This window comes from Scomber japonicus, chromosome 13, assembly GCF_027409825.1.
Source record: "Scomber japonicus isolate fScoJap1 chromosome 13, fScoJap1.pri, whole genome shotgun sequence".
Lineage (NCBI taxonomy): Eukaryota > Metazoa > Chordata > Actinopteri > Scombriformes > Scombridae > Scomber > Scomber japonicus.
This window is the reverse complement of record NC_070590.1, coordinates 19,371,066-19,389,880: the sequence shown is the minus strand read 5'-3', so window position 1 is coordinate 19,389,880 and position 18,815 is coordinate 19,371,066. Positions and strand designations below refer to the sequence as shown.

The 18,815-nt window shown below is 39.1% G+C and overlaps 1 protein-coding gene across 1 annotated transcript; it reads left to right on the top strand.

Moving 5' to 3' along the window:
* The first annotated feature begins 2,695 nt into the window (after positions 1 to 2,695).
* Positions 2,696 to 18,002, top strand: uspl1 (ubiquitin specific peptidase like 1). The gene is made up of 8 exons (XM_053331876.1): positions 2,696 to 2,833; positions 3,862 to 5,263; positions 5,362 to 6,286; positions 10,849 to 10,959; positions 11,836 to 11,965; positions 13,205 to 13,330; positions 14,727 to 14,887; positions 15,690 to 18,002. Exons 2-8 carry the CDS (start codon positions 5,117 to 5,119, stop codon positions 17,459 to 17,461), a joined length of 3,372 nt encoding a protein of 1,123 aa, XP_053187851.1. The 5' UTR covers positions 2,696 to 2,833; positions 3,862 to 5,116; the 3' UTR covers positions 17,462 to 18,002.
* Positions 18,003 to 18,815: the final 813 nt, after the last annotated feature.

Sequence of the window (18,815 nt, the reverse complement as noted above, 5' to 3'; positions counted from 1 at the left end):
ATTTTGTCAAAGTGAGGTGTTGCTCGTAAGCCTCTTGTGCAATACTGTATTCAAACTTAATTGCTGATTGCACATCTCATAGATGATAAAACAGGTTTGCATCATAGCATCAAGGCAGTTTTCACACATTGTTCTGTGCAATGAAATGGTTAAAGCCAAAAAATACAATATCCATAAACAGGAAAAACATAATAGTAAGGATCGAGGAATGCATTCATTATAATGCAACCCAGTATAGTGTGCCATATTATATTGGGGATACCTTTTAAGCAACTCATATATATGTTTATATATTTTTTGTGAGTTGCAAGTTGTGTTGGTCCAGATTAATGCATAATGCTGATATTATATTATTATTTGAGAATATTGATTAATATAATATACATTACCCCACAGAATATTCAGTTGTCACAGTTTTTCCAACTTTATTCCCTTAATTTGCATATGATGCAAAGTTATCAACACTCTAAAGCCACATTTTGTTGTGCTGTTGTCATACAGTTGAGCAATTAGTTTCATTAGTGCTGTCAAGACATTTCAAGAAGTGATGTGATCGTGTTTGTTTGTTTGTCTGATCAACAGCAGATGTTGAAAACGAAGGTTTCATTGGTGTGAATTTTGCTGTGCACATTCATGCTATCCAAATAACCCTAATTAGCTGGATAACCCCCCTGACTTGGCTCTAGTGCCACTGTCAGACAGAGATTTTCTACAATGCTTGCATCTGCCATGAACTATGCTTTTATGATATCTTCTGACTCACAACTCACACAGAAACAAAACCGGCTGTGCACCCTGTGTAATGGTATAATATAGCTTAACTAAGGGTTATAACATATTGTTGAAGAATTGTGCAAACAGCATATGGGCTGTTGAAATTTACATTTCCAGTAGGTATAAACTGACTAATATTTTGACTGTGTGACCCATGCTCTAGCGCCACCATTAGGTCAACTGACGTGTATATATATATCTCCATAGATATAAACTGTGGAGGAATTGGCATCCAGTGAATAGGCCACTAATATGATGGGACTATGATTTCAGACTATGAAAAGGGCCTTTCTCAAAATTAATTGCTTACTTTGCCCAAAGTGGATGATGCTATTATCTGACTATAAATTCCTGTGTGTGGTAGTGGGGGGTGGGGTAATAAAATAAAGAAAATCTTCATGGTTCTCTTTGATTTGCAAAATGCATTCATATGCCCACTGAAGATAGTATTGTAGTCACATGTGTTTAAGAAATGTATAATTATTTCTTTGTACATCTCATGAAGAAACATCTAATAAATATGCTTATGCTTAGCAGCTAATACAGAAACAAAGAAAAATGGCTGACACAGAGTTTATTCTTATCCTTGAATTAAGAATGGGAAGGGTGAACTGATTCCAAATGCCAATCACAACCCAGACTCAAGCCACATGTCTGCCTGTGATGCTGCCTGTTTGTGTGTCTCATTTTGCATCAGGAGATGCCACGGCAGAAAGCTATAGCCTGCTCATGAGGCGAGGAGGCCGCCGGTTTATGCATTCTAATGAGCGCTCCCTGGGAAAAATATGCAAATTCATTTTGTCATCAAGAGGAAAAATAGAGGACAGCAGAGAAGCACATACAGGAGGGGCTTAAGGGAGGAGGGCACACGCAGGAGGCGGGATTGGGTGGTGTAAAAGGGAGACATGCGTGTGTTGTGGGTTGGGGGTTACAGGAGTTGTGAGAGCTGGGCTGTATTATAGAATAGGAGTGACATATCCCACCCCATCAAACCAACCCCCCCCCCCCCCCCCCCCACCTTCTACGCATCCCAAAGCCATGCACAGAAAGTTGACATAAATAAATAAATAAATACATAAATAAATAGTTGGCCTTATGTAAAAAAAAAAAAAAAAGAAAGAAAGAAAGAAAGTCTATCTGAAATAACAAGGCAGCAAATTTGGCTAAACACTTTCAATCTTGACAATTAATTAATTAATTGATTAATTAATTGTTTTAGTATCAAGTCATTTTTTTCAAGTACAATTTCACAAATGTGAAATGTTGCTTGCTTTTCTTTATCAAATCAGTGTAAATATATCAATCCTACAGTCTCTGGGTCTGATGAATTTAGATTTAACCTATTTAAGACCATTAAAGACCCTTGTAAGATGTGATGGGAAATGTCATTAATAAACAATAATTCTCTTCAAAATTATAATTGCAGTTGAGCCTATAGGCTATATTTATTTGATATATTGCGTAGATTATTCAGGTTGTCTATATTTAGTACACTCAGTTCTGACATCCATGGACAATCACAGCACCCTACCACTGTAAAATTTTATTTTAATTTTGCTTTGGGGTTAATCAAGCATCTATCTACCAATCTATCATGTAATAATAATAATAAATAATAAATAATTAACAATAACAATAATAATAATAATAATTATTATTATTATTAATAATAATAATAATAATAATAATAATAATAAATGCGACTCATCTTTGAACACTTAAATTTTTATGTACTCGCACCGTTTGGCAGTGATTTCATGGGCAGTGCCAGTGCAAGCCAACCACACCATCATGAACAATAACTCGAGTGAACACACTGGCTGCAGTTCACCTGAACTGCCAAATGGGGGCAGTAGCCTGCGGAACCATTGTTCCTCGAAGATGGGGGGACGACAAAGGCCGCTGCACCAGTGCTGCTGAGCGGCGGAATAAGTACGTTTGAGACACGAACACATGGGATCATACCGCAGGCGGGGATTCAAGTTATCAATACAGCTGTTTGTGGATGGATTTCGCCGATGAGCATCGTACTATCACACATAATTTAAGTTTGGTTTCGGTACGTATAATTTTTATTCACTGAAATGGGAATGACGGCTCGGTAGTGACTGAACTGCTCTCAGGCTAATGTTAGCATGCTAGCTGCAAGGCGCCGGTGTCGATAGTTTGTAATTGTTGCGCTTATTAATAATAGTTTATCTAATTGTATTTAAGTCATTATAGCGTTAATGTGTTCGCCCGCCCATGGTAAATCAGTGCTTTGCATATTATAGTCATACACAATTTTGCTTCGTTAGTGGAATACAAGTTAAAGAGACTGCGATGTGTTTAGCTATATTTCGAATAACGTTGATACAAAGCTAGTCCTAACTATAAACGTGTCATTGTGTATCTCAGACGTGTTTCGTGTGTTGTCTTAATAATTAAATGTATGAGCTCTTTCAGTGTGTGTATAACTGACCGGGCTGCCCCACGTGCGCACCTGCAAACATCCGACTAGTACAGTGCAGCAGAGGGAGTCAAATTGAAACAACTTGAGCCCTCGATTGGTTCTGATTTCCTTTTTAGTTCGTATTAGAGGACAAGTTCAGGTTTCAAGTCTTTTGGTCAGGTTCCCAAATACTTCATGCTAAAAAGACTGTAAATGTGGCAGTTATCCACTTGATATTACTAACTCACACTGCCGAAGTCTCTAATAAACTTCAGATAAACTTTTAAATGCATTTTTGCACATAGTGCCTGAGGATACTACTTCCATCACAGTATGATTCATTTAATACATATGCAGTAGTAATGGAATACATATTATAGAAATTCAAGCAAGTAGCCTCCTATAATTAAATCCTATAAAGATCCTATAAATCCAATATTGCTAGAAAGGTTTTTACTTATACACTTGCAGCATTATCTGTAATATAACCTGAGATATCGAAGGGAAAGTCACCACTGCAAAAACAACATTGAAAAATCTCAGATGACAAATGGCTATTGTATCACAACCCTAAGGTGGAGTGCATTTCCATGTGTCTTCATCACTTGTAGGTATTGATTAACATGCCCTGTATGGGGCTGTATTTTTCTCCTCAGCTCCTTCAGAGGTGAGCCAGGTTGCGGTGACATGGTAATATTTTGTGAATGGCACCGGATTGCTTTGGACCAGAGGAGAAGCAGCAGTTTGCCAATGACTGGTGAAGACACTGGTTTGGGGGCTTTGGCCTCACCACTGGCGGGGTATTTGGGAAAAGTCAGTAGAGCTCAAGTTTTCCTCTCGCTGTTGTCACTTGCGCAAAGCTGAATTATATTTGAAAAATACTGTGACTGGGCAGTACCAATCCAAATCAAAGAAAAGAAAACACAAACGGAAATCTTTAGTAAAAGGCGAAAGGTTTGGTTTGGCTGGAGGCCTGTAATGATGTTGAATCTCAAAGATTGTTATCTATATAATGAGGAAGTGTGTACTCAATTATTACCATATTCATCTATTTAGAAGAAAATAATGTTTTTCTATTACAACTTATTTTAAAGTTTCAGGTACTTTTATTGGTAATTGACACCTACTAATGACATTCCACTTCATATTTGCCATTTAACTTCACCAATGAGCAAAAATCTAAGTTTTAACAAAAAAAACACTCTTAGCTGAATGCTCCAATTCAACAAGGTAACTAAAGTAAAACCTTCCTAATTGTCTTTTGTCTAATGAATGTGTACAGATGTGTATTTAAATGTATGCAGGATAAAATTTAATGTCCATGGCATGTCCACTTAAAGAAGCAGTGTGTAAGATTTAGCCAGCTCTATGGCCAGAAAAATAATATAACTCTCATATTTTTATAAGAATCACTGTTTTTGTTAGCTTAGAACAAGCCCCTTGTATCCACATAGGAAGCGGGTCCTCTTGCACGGGACCCACCATGTTTCTACGGTAGCCCAGAACGGATAACGCAAACACTGTCACCTAGAGAGGCCTTTCACGTTTTTCATAAGCCCTGTTTCCACTGCAGAAACTTCAGGGTAATTTTACGGGGCCGTTGGTGTGTGTCTCCATAGCAGGAACCCCCCCCCCGAAAGGACAATCTCCCAGAATTGTTATGGGGGCTAACCGAGTCCCTGCCCTTCCTGTAAATGTCCTGCTTCCTAAATTTTACCAGGAACTTCCTTAGTGGAAACGGGGTTTCTTCTACACATGTGATGGGGGAGTGGTATTCAGGTGTTTGCAGTCTCCAACCTCACCACTAGAAGCCATTAAATCCAACACACTGGTCCTTTAAGCTATTTAATATCTTGGGTTTAAATAAGAAATAGTGAAATTAACTTTTATGGAAGACTGCAGTCTTTATTAATGTCATGTTTCTTTAATTTTAAGGTTCAGGAAAGAACTTCTTCACTGGAGTATTGTCCCTGGTGCACCTCAAAGGGCCTGACCTATGCTCTGCGCTCTTACCACATCAATCTCCAGGAGTCAATCACCCTCTGCACAAACCCGCAGGTATGTCCCAGTGCAGCTGTCACTCATGCAGCTGAGCAGCCGTGTTTCATGTGTTTTTTCTTAGCTACATTTTTAACTTTTCTGTCATTCCCACATAGTGCCTCTTCCCTTTGGTCAGCCGGCCTTTGGAGGATGTCTTGGCTAACTTGGTTCCTGTGGAGCCTGCTGTTGGAAACAAAAGAAAAAATTCATTGGAAAATAAAGAGGTGATTAAACTCCCACCCAAACGTCTGCGACCAAGTGAACCTGACAGTCCTGTGCCAAAAAATGCCACTGACACACATCTCAGCCAAGGAGAGCCTGGTGCTGTAAATGGTCAACATGCAGCAACCAAGACAGACAGTGGAAAGGTAAATGGATACCACAGTGACTGTCCAGTTGCAGAGACAGAAGGATGGGATTCACCACAAGATGAAGATGTTCAGGAAGGGAAATCAGAGAAAGCTGCCTGTACCGAAAGTCTTGCTTCTCCTGCAGCCTCAGTTGGACACCTGCAGTGCACTTCAGAAGCTTTGTTGGCCGCTGATGAGGAAGAGCCAGCGCGCTCTCCTCATTGTGGTACATCAGAGGCAGAGGAAGACTTGAGGCAGGTAAAGAGTACTCCTGAGGTGCCAAACAAGCGCTGCTGTCTGGAATCCAATCAGTCTGGCTTCCTAAATGTGGACATCTATTCAACTGAAACGCCATCGCCTCAGCAGAACGAAAAGACAGCAAAGACAGAGCAGAAATCAACGACTGCACACATCACCACAAGTACGGATGTATTAAGTGTTAAATCAGAATATTTGCACTCTACCTCAATAACGGAGTCAGAGGAGCTTGTATCGGTTCTCGGTCAGCCTTTCTGGAGGAACAAAGACAGCCTGTGTTGGCTGGACGCTCTGCTTGTTGCTTTAGTGAACTGTAAGAGCTTAAAAACAAGTATACCTAAAGATGAACCTCAGCACTCATCTGTGTGGCAGCTGATTAAAGGATATGAAGACGCTCTCGCCGTCATCAAAGTCCACCAGCAGACAGACAGGGGTAAGTTAAACAGAGTATACCTGTCAGAATAATGTCATGTCAAAAATATTTGCAATATTTTTTGAGAGTATTGCATTTGCTAGAACTATTCCGTTTCCAGATGCATATTTTGATGTTGGGGCTAAAACTGAGATTTATTGAGATAATTATTAATATCAACTGATATGAAAATCTTTATTGTGATAACATTTTTGGCCATTACACCCAGCCTTATTTTGGGGTTATGGTCATCTGGCTGTAAATACAGTGCTGCAATCAATAGAAACATCCCACTGTGTAAAAAAACAGCAACATTTTAGCTTCATTTAGTGGTAAATATTGGGGGTGAATCTTTGGATTTGATTCGTATTCTTGAGTGATCGATTAAAAACTCAACTCGACTGAATGAATAGAAAACGGTTCACAATTTTCAGTCTCCTGCTCCAGTATACTCTGTGCCAAACCATTCACTGGTGTCCTTATTCCACTGAAAATATGACAATATGAAACATGACTGGCAATTAAGATAAAATTATTTAATTGTATTATTTTTTTAAAGTGAACTGCATTTATTGAGTTAATTCATTTGAAAGCAGTTTAATTTCTTTCTGTCTGCATAAGAATAACAAACTAAGGGGAGGCGGACAGATCTGCTGTTTTGTTATAAACGTCTTGTCACAGTGTTTGCCCAAAATTCATTCTGTGCTGCTAGAATTTCACTGGTTGATTTAATATCAATGGGTTACTAATGATTTTCACTTGCACACCGTGCAAGTACGTTAACCCTACGCTATAACAGGATCGTTTTGAGTCATACACTAGTACCAAAATCACTAATAGGCAGTCTGTGGTCTAGGTGTGGACCCAGACACTGCCCTATCCCAGAACCAGACCTACAACTGATGAATTATTGAGAAGAGATTTTGAAAAATATCTGATTGTGATTATTTTGGCTGATGTTGCAATTGTTATTATTTGAGATTGTAGCACATTGTAGCAAACTGGATTGAATGAGATATCATATCAAGAAATCATGTCTCTATTGGAATACTGTGTTGAAAAAATGGCTGCAATTACCAGAAAAGGTGATGCTGTGTAGCAGAACAACTGTTTTGGCATAATTGAGTTCTGTGACATTTTATGATTTACACCTATCCTAAAGGCATGTGTGTAAATATTAAGTTTAGAGTCATGTTGTAACTCGTTTTAATTGAAAACCATTAAGATGATGTGTGTGTTACAGCACTGCAGCACAAATAATGCACATCTTGCGATTTTGAAATTGCATTAGGCCAACCTGTGATTTTGATAAAATTTTGACAAACTGTAATTGAGAATTATGACATTTTGATGGAGAGTTTGTATTTTTACCAGCACAGCTTTTCTAGCATTTTCTTCAACATGCGTTGTAAATCATGTCACGTGACGTTACTCAAATCAAATCTGTGCATTCTGGAAAGGGTTGATTCGAGTCAGTGAGTGAAAAAATTCAAAATTAATTTTACATGGCTCGCTCTAAAAAGAGAAATGTAGACTGTGAGAATGTCTATTAATCAAGAATGGACTCTTAGGCTGCGTTCAGACTGCAGGCAAATCTGATTCCTTCCAAGTGCCCAAATGGGATTTGGCTCTGTTCAGACTGGGCCACTTTAATGACCAATCTGACAGGTTGCTGTGGCAACGTCGTCGGAGCGGAGGCATCATCTAGCGTGTGTTGTGTGATGTCATATAATTGCGACAGCAACAACAAACCCTCGAGCTTCACTTGAACGGAGCCATCTCCCCAAAGATTAATAATACAGTTTGGTCCTCTGTCCATGGACTGATGTTTACGACGTCCTCCGTTGCCTCCAGTGATATCACCTAGCAACAACAACTGGAATAAGTCCTCCAGTGATATCACCTAGCAACAACAACTGGAATAAGAGTGAGTCTGGTGTCTCAGAGTGACGTAGCATAGAGACGTAGAGAGACGTCACGGACAGTCAAGTCCAATATGAGTGTTTGGAGCTGTTCACACTCAGACACATCTGTCCAAATGAGATTTGAAGCTTCCTCCTAAAGGTGGTTTCTATCTGGTTTGCAAAAATCGTATCTCATGTGATTTATGACAGTTCACACTTCATAAGACCCACCTGGTTCCAATCTCGATTGGCTAAAAATCGGATTTTGGCTTGTAGTGTGAACACAGCCTTACATGTTCAAAACCTGTATGTGTCATATATGCCAGACTGTGGCACCCTACTCAAGGCTTTATACAGTATTTTAAGTTCAGAAGTTTGCAATTAGTAGGTTTTAAAAATGAGCCAATATAAAGTGAATTCAGCGAATCTTTAAAAACTTGTTAGTTTTTTGTGTCTTGTAATGTTTAAATCAAATTTATTAAAGTTTCCTCAAAAGTATATTCAAGTAATTCAAAAGTTATAGTTACTTTGGAGCCAGAGGAACTAATCTGAGACTGAACCTGAAACTTTAAAGTCCTTCTTGTGCAGTCTTGTTTGTGTTTCCCCCACATCAGAGGAACCAGATAGAGATAAATGCAAATTAGACATGAGGAATTTAAAAATGATGGCAGTGTTTGAAATGCAGTATGATATCACAACTGTTCTTGGTATTTAGAGCATTGTGTCCACGGTAAATCATTTGAGTGTTTGATGGTTACTTATTTATTTGAAATAACGTTTTAATTCTCACTGCTTTGTTCTTTTGACTGCCGCTCTCCCCCCCCCCCCCCCCCTCTCTCTCTCTCTCTCTCTCTCTCTCTCTCTCGTTCATTCTACGCTATATTGACAAAAATATTCACTCACTCATCCAAATAATTGAAATTAAGTGTTCCAATCACTTCCATGACCACAGGTGTATAAAATCAAGCACCAAGGCATGCAAACTGTTTCTACAAACATTTGTGAAAGAATGGGTTGCTCTCAGGAGCTCAGTGAATTCCAGCGTGGTACTGTGATAGGATGCCACCTGTGCAACAAGTCCAGTCGTGAAATTTCCTCGCTCCTAAATATTCCACAGTCAACTGTCAATGGTATTATAACAAAGTGGAAGCGATTGGGAATGACAGCAACTCAGCCACGGAGTGGTAGGCCACGTAAAATGACGGAGCGGGGTCAGCGGATGCTGAGGTGCGTAGTGTGCAGAGGTCGCCAACTTTCTGCAGAGTCAATCGCTACAGACCTCCAAACTTCATGTGGCCTTCAGATTAGCTCAAGAACAGTGCGTAGTGAGCTTCATGGAATGGGTTTCCATGGCTGAGCAGCTGCATCCAAGCCAAACATCACCAAGTACAATGTAAAGCGTTGGATGCAGTGGTGTAAAGCACGCAGCCACTGGACTCTAGAGCAGTGGAGACGCGTTCTCTGAAGTGACGAATCGAGCTTCACCATCTGGCGATCTGATGGACGAGTCTGGGTTTGGTGGTTGCCAGGAGAACGGTACTTGTCTGACTGCATTGTGGCAAGTGTAAAGTTTAGTGGAGGGGGTATTATGGTGTAGGGTTTTTCAGGAGCTGGGCATGGCCCCTTAGTTCCAGTGACAGGAACTCTGAATGCTTCAGCATACCAAGAGATTTTGGATGATTCCATGCTCCTAACTTTGTGGGACCAGTTTGGGGATGGCCCCTTCCTGTTCCAACATGACTGTACACCAGTGCACAAAGTAAGGTCCATAAAGACATGGATAAAAGCGTTTGGTGTGGGTCCTGACCTCAACCCGATAGAACACCTTTGGGATGAATTAGAGCGGAGACTGAGAGCCAGGCCTTCTCATCCAACATCAGTGTGTGACCTCACAAATGCGCTTCTGGAAGAATGCTCCAAATTTCCCATAAACACACTCCTAAAGCTTGTGGAAAGCCTTCCCAGAAGAGTTGAAGCTGTTATAGCTGCAAAGGGGGGACCAACGTCATATTAAACCCTGTGGATTAAGAATGGGGTGTCACATAAGTTCATATGCGAGTCAAGGCAGGTGAGCCAATACTTTTGGCAATATAGTGTATCTCTTCTTTTCCTCTTTTTTTTTTTTTTTTTTTTTTTGACAACGGTGCCTTACTTTGCTTAACATTAACAAACAAATGCTTAACATTGTCCTAAGCTGGTCCTTAATGCATACGAGAGTCCTGGTTTTTATGAATGAAGTGGTACACAGCTGCACTCTGTGTGTTTCAATCAGTCAGCGACAGATATCCCGGCAAACCCCGTCCTCGAAGTTCCTGTACTTTTGGAAATACTACCACCTCAGCAGGGAATTCTTAGCGGGGTAAAACAATCTCTCGGACACTTAATTTAGACCCTGGTCTCTAAAGTGGTTAAAAAAAGTTTAAAAAGGTCCTCAAATGGTTCTTGGTATCTGGGGAAAGTTCTTGTGGTTGAACCGTGGCTTTAGAAAGTAGATTTTTGACATTTTTGAATCAATTCAGAATCACAGGAAATATAAATGGAGATTATGTGAATCGTTTTGGTTTGGTTTTCACCCACCCCTTGTAAATATATTTGTATAAATGTAATTCCTACTAACAAAGTTGAGGGTTTTTGTGCTTATATGTGCAGTTTACTTATCTGAAGTTGTTTTCTGTCTAGATGGTGTTGTGAAGGTGCCAAATCACGTGCTGGAAATGACCCATTCAGATCTACAGAGTCTGAGGATTTCACTCTTCAAACTACTGCAGCCAAAGCTACACTGCAAACTGGGTAAGCTCAATCACTGACGCCACACAGTACCACATATCAGCCCAGTTAGAATGAATTCAGTATAGCAGAATAGAAATTATTTTCAATTGTTTCCTGTCATTCAATTTTTTTATTGCTTTTATCTTTAGTACATGACAGTACAGCATTTTAAATTGAGACAGTCCTTGTTGCTTATGTATGTAATTTACGTATGTAATTTTATATATATATGAGGGGCAAGGAAACAAGTTTGAGTTGTTTTTCTCAGCTTGGTTTGCAGTAGTTGCCATATCTGTGGACCTTTCTGTTAGTTAATTAACAGAAAGGTCCATTAAAAGATGAGGCATTACTCAACTGAGGTAATTTATTTTGGAGTCAGTTTCATGAATTTGTCCTTTTCCTTCTAAATATGAGGCACATGAAGAAAAATGTGTTGATTTTCATAAATAAAAAAGGTTTTAAAATATGTATGTTTTTACATTTCTGAAGCCATCAGCAGCGTTAGATCTTGAACAACATGCAAATGTGCAAAGCTACTGTGAGGAAGGGGGAGATGTCTGAGCTCATTCAGCCTCAACAACACAATGCTACCAGGTTCCCTCAGGCCCTTCTGTTCATGAATATTATATTTCAAATAGCCAAATTCCACTTTTTTGCTAACAGATAATAGTGGGGGAAAATACGCAATATAAAGGGGTAGTCTGTCTGGTTGTGGTTTCTGTATAATGTAGCTTAAACATAGCTTGCAAGTCTCTTGTCTCAGTCAAGAAGGCGTGGTGTGGGACAAGCCATACTGAGGCATATGGACACATATTTAAGAATAAGTGTTAACCGCAGCCTCGCCCAGCACCTGTACATGTCATGATGCTCTAACCGCTGCGTGTTGGTGTCTTTCAGGTCAGAGGGAAAGTCCTGTGTTTGCCATGCCACTTCTGCTCACGATGGACTCTTGGGTGGAGCCTCTCTTTCAGTCGACATTTGATTGGGAGTTCAAGTGCAGCGAATGCAAAGCGTACACGAAAGAAAGGTAGGTGATTTTTCTTTTTCTTTTTAAATACGAAATATTTGACTGAGTTCACTGAAGCGTGTTGTCAAGAGCAATTTTGAAACTTGCTTAAGAGCTTTGAGTTATTCAACCAGGAGTTTGACAGTTGAGACTGAATGCATACAGGAAGTACCTATGTTGAGAGCAATGGTGGGAACAAATATATTTCTCATTATAGCAACTGGAGGACAGCCCAATCTGCCTCTGGGGTTTTTTCTCTGAGGAAAAAGTAAATCAGTAAATTAATGAAACATTGAAAACAAAATTGATAAATTCTTTGTAATTAGTGATTTTGTTTTTTCTTTTAATTTTTCACCACACAACTGACTTTGAGCAGTGAATTGTTAATTGATCTCATGTAATCAGTTCATTAAGTTGTGGTAAGTAGTCTTCCGTCTGTCCAGTAAATCCACTTGGAACGTACAAAACTGTTCACAAGTTTTAGCCTTCTTTTATTTTTCTCCTGCTAGTACAGATATTCTCCCGGGGGTAACAGGACATGGTTGTGCTTTAGTAATATGATGTAAAATGATGCTACTCCGAGTCATCTGTGAATTTATGATAGCTGCACAACCTGAGCAGCCTCATGTCGAAGTTGTGTGACCGAAACTATTTTTGAGGAATGTTGTGGATGAGCTGAGTCAAATGTTTTCTTTTAGTCTTTAAAGAGCAGAAAAGCTGTTTGTCAGCAGACTCCTTACCAACAGGTGACCACCCCACATCCTTCAGTGCTGACTAACTGCTGCTTGCAGGCCCTGCAAGAAGTGATCATATTTGAGAGCTGCATCGATTCCTTGATTGAATGACAGAAAACTTATTGGAGACCATTTTAATAATAAAATAATAATATTTATTATGCAAAGTAGCCAAACAGTTGTTGGTTTTAGCTTCTCAGATGTGATATAATGCTTTTTTGTCATACATGAATAGTAAACTAATATCATTGGACTGTTGTTTGGATCAAATGAGACAATTGTTGTTGCCTTCCTGTATTTATCACACTCCTGTTCACTATTATCTGATCGTTTATAGACAAAGTGATTGATTAAATAATCTGGAGATGAACCAATAATGAAAATAATCCTTTTGTTGCAGCTCAATTGTATTTATCTTTAACACTACCATTAATATCTGTTGACATGTGAACACCTAGTTTTAAGGAAAATATCATTGTTCTCTAATACAATTATTTGTTTTGTGTGAATCCTAACTGTATTTCAGGTTGACGAAAACTCTCCCCTCTTTCACAAACATTGTGCCTGATTGGCATCCACTTCATGCAGTTCACTTGGCCCCGTGCAATGTGTGCCGCAAGAAGAATCAGAGCCGGACTTTGATACTGGAGAGGTGAGAATTCAACAAAACTAGGAGTGCGTGCAGGAAGATCTAAAGAGGGAATGTCTGTCTGTATTGTACATTTACTAGCCATACATACTAAGCTATCTGATTCAATATTTAAAGTACTGGATTTCAGTGACTTTAGTCAGAATTTACTTCAAATCAGTGAAACCACAATTTGGGAAGTAATTAATTACACCTACTCCCAGGAGATGATTAAACTTTAATGTTTTTACAGCTGTTGCATAATTATTGATTACATTGTCTCCCTATTTATCAAGCCAGTTGCATGATTTTGAGAGTCCAGCAGAAATCCAGTTTAGCAGGATAACAAATGTGGACTTCACAGGACAAAGAAAGAAAACGGCTTCAACATGCTTTAACTTTGAGGCAAAGCACACTCTGTCTGAAAGTGACAGCATCTGATTGTCTGGGTCAATGTAATTAATAACAGAAAATAATAAGGGTTTCTGCACATCCATAAAGTCTTAAGTAAGATTTTCTGAATTTAAAAATATTTTAAAAATCATAAAACTATTTTTAATTATGGTAGAGGTGATGCCTAGCAACGTGAGAAATATCACTCCACTGGATTCACTATATATATATGATTTGGTCTTCAGTGGGCTTCAACAGGATAGATAAATGGTTAGACAGAGGGTTCAGAGAAGACACAAAGTCCTCTGTTATTTCTGATATTTGCTTAAATCTGGATAATGTTTTTAGTATGGAGCTGCAACGGCCAACATGAAGAAGAGGAGCATACTTTAATTTGCTGACCGCTTAGCTGGAGTTTACAGATTTAATGGACTGTTAAAGTGTATGAAAGGTAGATATACTGCAATGTGTGTGAGTGTCTTAATAGGAAGTATAAACTACAGCCAACTCTGTGAGTGTGAGAATGACCAGAACAACCTTATTGTTTTACACCGTGTGGTCTAAATGAACAATTCCTAGCGCATTCCAATTCAAATTGAAAATGCTTTTTTGAAGTGTAAAGTGGGACAGTTAATCATTGACATTTGCCATTAATTTGATTTTACATGATAGTTACATAGGGATACAGGATAATCCAGAAGAATGTCCTTATTAATATTGTCTTATTGATTCCAAACATGAAGCTCAGACATAATCTGATTTGTTGAATTATTAAATGTGATTTCAAAAGGTTTGCAGCAGCCCTGATTATTGTTCAACACTTTGATTGTCTGCTAAACTACAGATTTATTGTTACATTTCAGTAGTCACATCAATACATTTACAGTCGGCTGCTACAGATAGTTTGTTTCTCTGTTAAACTGATGCAGATGCTTAATGGAAAGCTTTTTTTGTTTGTTTAGAGAAAGTCGACCACGCCTACAGTTGGCAAGCCATTTAACCAAACTTTTTTCTTTGTGTTACCCAGAGTACCTCCAGTGTTTGCACTGCACTTTGTTGAGGGTCTTCCCAACAATGACGTCTCAATCTACACCTTCAACTTCAAGGGGACATGCTACTCAGTCACTACAGTCATACAGTACAACCATCATCTGAAGCACTTTGTCACCTGGATTTGTCAGTCTGATGGTATGTATTTAAAAAGTGATTTTATCATGGGTTAATTAACTGTTCTTCACAGATAAGATATGAAAACAATCTTTTCCCAAATTATGTCAGTTAATTGGCAACTTTAATTAATTCTTGGCCTCATCACCATTTAGCTTCATGATGATGTCATTACCACTGTGGTTTTTGGATGTAAGACTGAAGTCAGACGTCAGATGTTTTTTTTGCTTCTGTGTATTAACCTGTAAGCTTAATTTTCACTCATGTGAAACCAGTTTCACAAACACTTGAGCTAGGTGTTGAGTCATGTTTGAGGTTTAATTCCTCTGTATTGTAGTTTTGCCAACAGCACATTCTGCTGGACAGTTTATGTAATGTTAAAGTAGGGAAGAGTCCAGCCTTAGTTTTATCTTCATTTATACAGGATGCATATATGTGGCTTATCAGGTGAGATTTTACCAGTCAGAGTGATTATTCTTTATTAACCTAAGATATTTAGTCATTAGTCTGCCTTTTGTTTTGCAGTATTTATGTTGTTCAATGTGCTGCTCCTGTTGTAAAGGTAATTATTAATCTCATTGATGTTTTTTCTTGGTTTTATTAAGTTACTAAAATAACTTAATAAAACAAAGAAAAAACATATATAGGAGTGGTGCTTGAAAAGTTTTTAACTTCTTCCTTCTCAAACAAGGAACGTCTTATTTGAATTATTTACTGGGATAATTAACATTTTACGGGGATTTTGATATATGTGATTGCTAATGAGTTTTTTCTTTTTTTCTTTGTCTTTGTTGTAACTGTGTATTGTTGTGTGTTTTTGCAGGGTCCTGGCTGGAATTTGACGACTTGAAATATCCTGATTGTAAAACTCATCGAAAGCTACCGGTTCCTGCTCGGGAGATGCATATAGTCTTCTGGGAAGAGGATAAAGAACCTCGTGCCTGTTCTCCCTCCATAACATCTGCAAAATCTTCCCCATCCAAACATGGGATGAACGGGACTGGATCCGACTTAATAGCAGATGAACATTTGACTTGCACTCCAGATCAGTCTCTTCTCATCTCGCATAATGACACTGACATTGTCTGTGCACTCTCTGGCGACAGCAGTAACGTCATAGACACAACAGTTACAGCTGGTGTTGATACATCGATCGGTTCCACAACACTGCTCGACACCTTTGAGGGCCTCACACACAATGACATTATCACTCTCACGCTGGTGGAATTAAAAGCAGATTCAGAAATGCAGCCTTTGAATGACGATGAACAAACTCAGGATCCCTGTGTTCCCAGTACGAATGAAGCACCAGATAGCTCCTCTGTTGTATTCGCTAGTGAAACCTCTCACAGCGGTGACATCGATTTCCCCGTCACCTCCAACTCATCTGAACCTGAAACTGACGATGGCTCATCCAGTGATCCCACATTTGTGCCCGGTGCCATGAGAGGACAAGGGACAGACAAAGGCAAACCAGTCAGCAAACAACAAAAAAGAAAAATGTCAGCCAGTACAAAAGCAGCTCCACCTGTTTCGCCACTTGAGGCCTCAGAAGAAAACAAACGTGTGGATGCGGCTGCTCAAGATAACACACCACCTGTCGAAACGACACAGCAAGTGTCCCCTGTATCGTCTACTGGTACCTCAACACTGTCCACCAGTCCCACGACCCAGCCTTCACTGGTTCAGAATGCACGCTGGTCTTTCATGCTCAGCAGACACCCACTAAATCATGTTCAAAAGTCCATTGCTAAACTTGTCCCAATGCCCCCACCCACACCCACTGCAGTCACAAAATTAAAGCCCACTCATCCCACTCACTCGACCCCCAACCCAGTGAGAAAACAGCAGACACCTGACGTACTCTTCCCTAAACCACAGCTCAGGACAGAGGACAGTGAGAGTCTCCCGCTGAAAGCTGCAGAAATGTACTGTGCATTCAGATCAAAGACCTCAAACACCCCAAATCTACTCCCATCACCCGGACTTCTTAATGGCAAAGCAAAGCTTCTTCAGCCCATCACTTCTGACTGTCAGAAATCTCTAACAAGCACTACAGCAGTGTCCAGTGTATCACTTCCTGCTCTTGGAGTCAAGAGACATCTTGAAATATCCTCCACAAAGAAACAAAAAAGCCACACCTCAAAGCTTCCTCCAGGTCTCAGCGAAACCGAAATCCTCAGGTACAAGCTGATGAAGAAATTAAAGGCAAAGAAGAAGAAGCTTGCTAAGCTGGATGCACTGTTAGGTCATCAGGGGGGAACCAGCCGACCAGACAGCACTGATCTTAGCTCTCCTAACACTGTCACCTCCAGCACCTACGATGGCTCTAACTGCGACGAGATCCTATCAGACTTGCTCTCGCCTGCAACAACAGCCAGCAACCTGTCACCAGACAGCACCGGCTTCCTAGAGATGCTCGCCAACGGGCAAGATGGAGTCGAACGCCCGGACTGTGGGCTTTATACTACTGTCGAAGTGCCACAGACGAACACCGTAACGAATGCACCCAACGCTGAAAATTTCCTGGATGAGTTTCTCACGCAGGCTGAGATGGAGACAGAGGCACTCGATGAACTTGAACTTTTCTTTTAAGCTATGGGGGTGGATGTCGGCTGCAACCTCCAAACACAGAAGATATTAACCATCCTTTTTTTAGGAAATTATGCAAAATTGAGGAGTTTTTACCAATAAACACCTCATCTGTAAGGCAAGCATGTCAGTCCTGAGCAGCTTGTTCCACTTACAGATACAGTTTGTAAATCAGAAGTATCTTTGTGTATAAAGAGGTTAATGAAGTTTGAAAGCATGTCCACCATGTTGGAAACTGTGTGTTGAACCATGGCTTAAATTTGTAAACTGCAAACAGTTATTTTTTTCTGCAACTTCGGCACTTTATGTGTATACTGTTTGCAACTGACATCATATTTACAGTCAAAGCTGTTATTTTGTCACTTTGCTTGAACATCCTCATGGAATATTTTTTTGTAGTTATTTAATAAATACTTCAGATGGCTAACATTTGTTGTACAAATGTGAGAATGATTGATTTGAAACTCAACTGTAAGAAAGTGTATGTACGTTTATGTTCACCTCAACAAGCTTCTTGGTAGGGGAATAAAATATTTATATTTTCAGTTTATTTGTTTGTTTTTAATTTTAAAGTCACTGTTTTCTTTTGTCATTCAAGTTCTTTATGTGGCACATTTTAGTACATATTCCTAATTCCTGACACACATAATTAACTGTTCATCCTGAGACTCCTTCACTGCTATGACATCTAAGGTAAAACAAAGAGTTTAAGAGGGAATATTTTAAAGAAACGTTATACAAAATTTAGTTTTCTGCAAGTCCAATAAAATACTTTTAAATCAATACTATATAAAGTAGTCACATAAAGTGTAGTGTCTAGCATGACATGCATTATTGATATCGGTCTTCACTTCTTCCCAGATATATATGTTGATAACAATAACAATAGTTTCATAGAAATGCAATGCTGTTTCTTAATCTTGAGTGTCAGGCTCCTGAGATCGAAGAAAAATATTATTTGTAAGGTTAAAATAGAAAATCAAACTGCTAAATTAGTGGTACTTAAAACTGGAATACTGTTAATTTGAGAATATGGTGTGAAATAATGCCAAGTTTGAAAGTTTGTATCTTGGTAGGCATTTATTTTCAATTATTTTTAGAATAAGTTACACAGACATTGTTACTATAATTTTCAGGTTAGGCCAAGTAAATCACTGTAAACACACAGTCATTTAGACCAAATGATTGTCTTCTATGTCTGTAAATAAAAATGAAGATAGTCACTTACAGCACAAGTACAGAAAAACCTTTTCTTTGGTTTGATTTTTTTTTCTACCTTAACCATAACCAATGTTAAACCATATTGTCCTTATAAGTCATGCCTGCATACAGGCAAGCCTATCAACCCTTGTGATAC

Bases quoted from the DNA above. Each gene is read 5' to 3' on its own strand.
- uspl1 (XM_053331876.1), top strand. From the start codon at position 5,117: ATGTCATGTTTCTTTAATTTTAAGGTTCAGGAAAGAACTTCTTCACTG. The intron at 11,966-13,204 runs GTAGGTGATTTT...ACTGTATTTCAG, and splicing joins AAAGCGTACACGAAAGAAAG to GTTGACGAAAACTCTCCCCT. The intron at 13,331-14,726 runs GTGAGAATTCAA...TGTGTTACCCAG, and splicing joins CGGACTTTGATACTGGAGAG to AGTACCTCCAGTGTTTGCAC.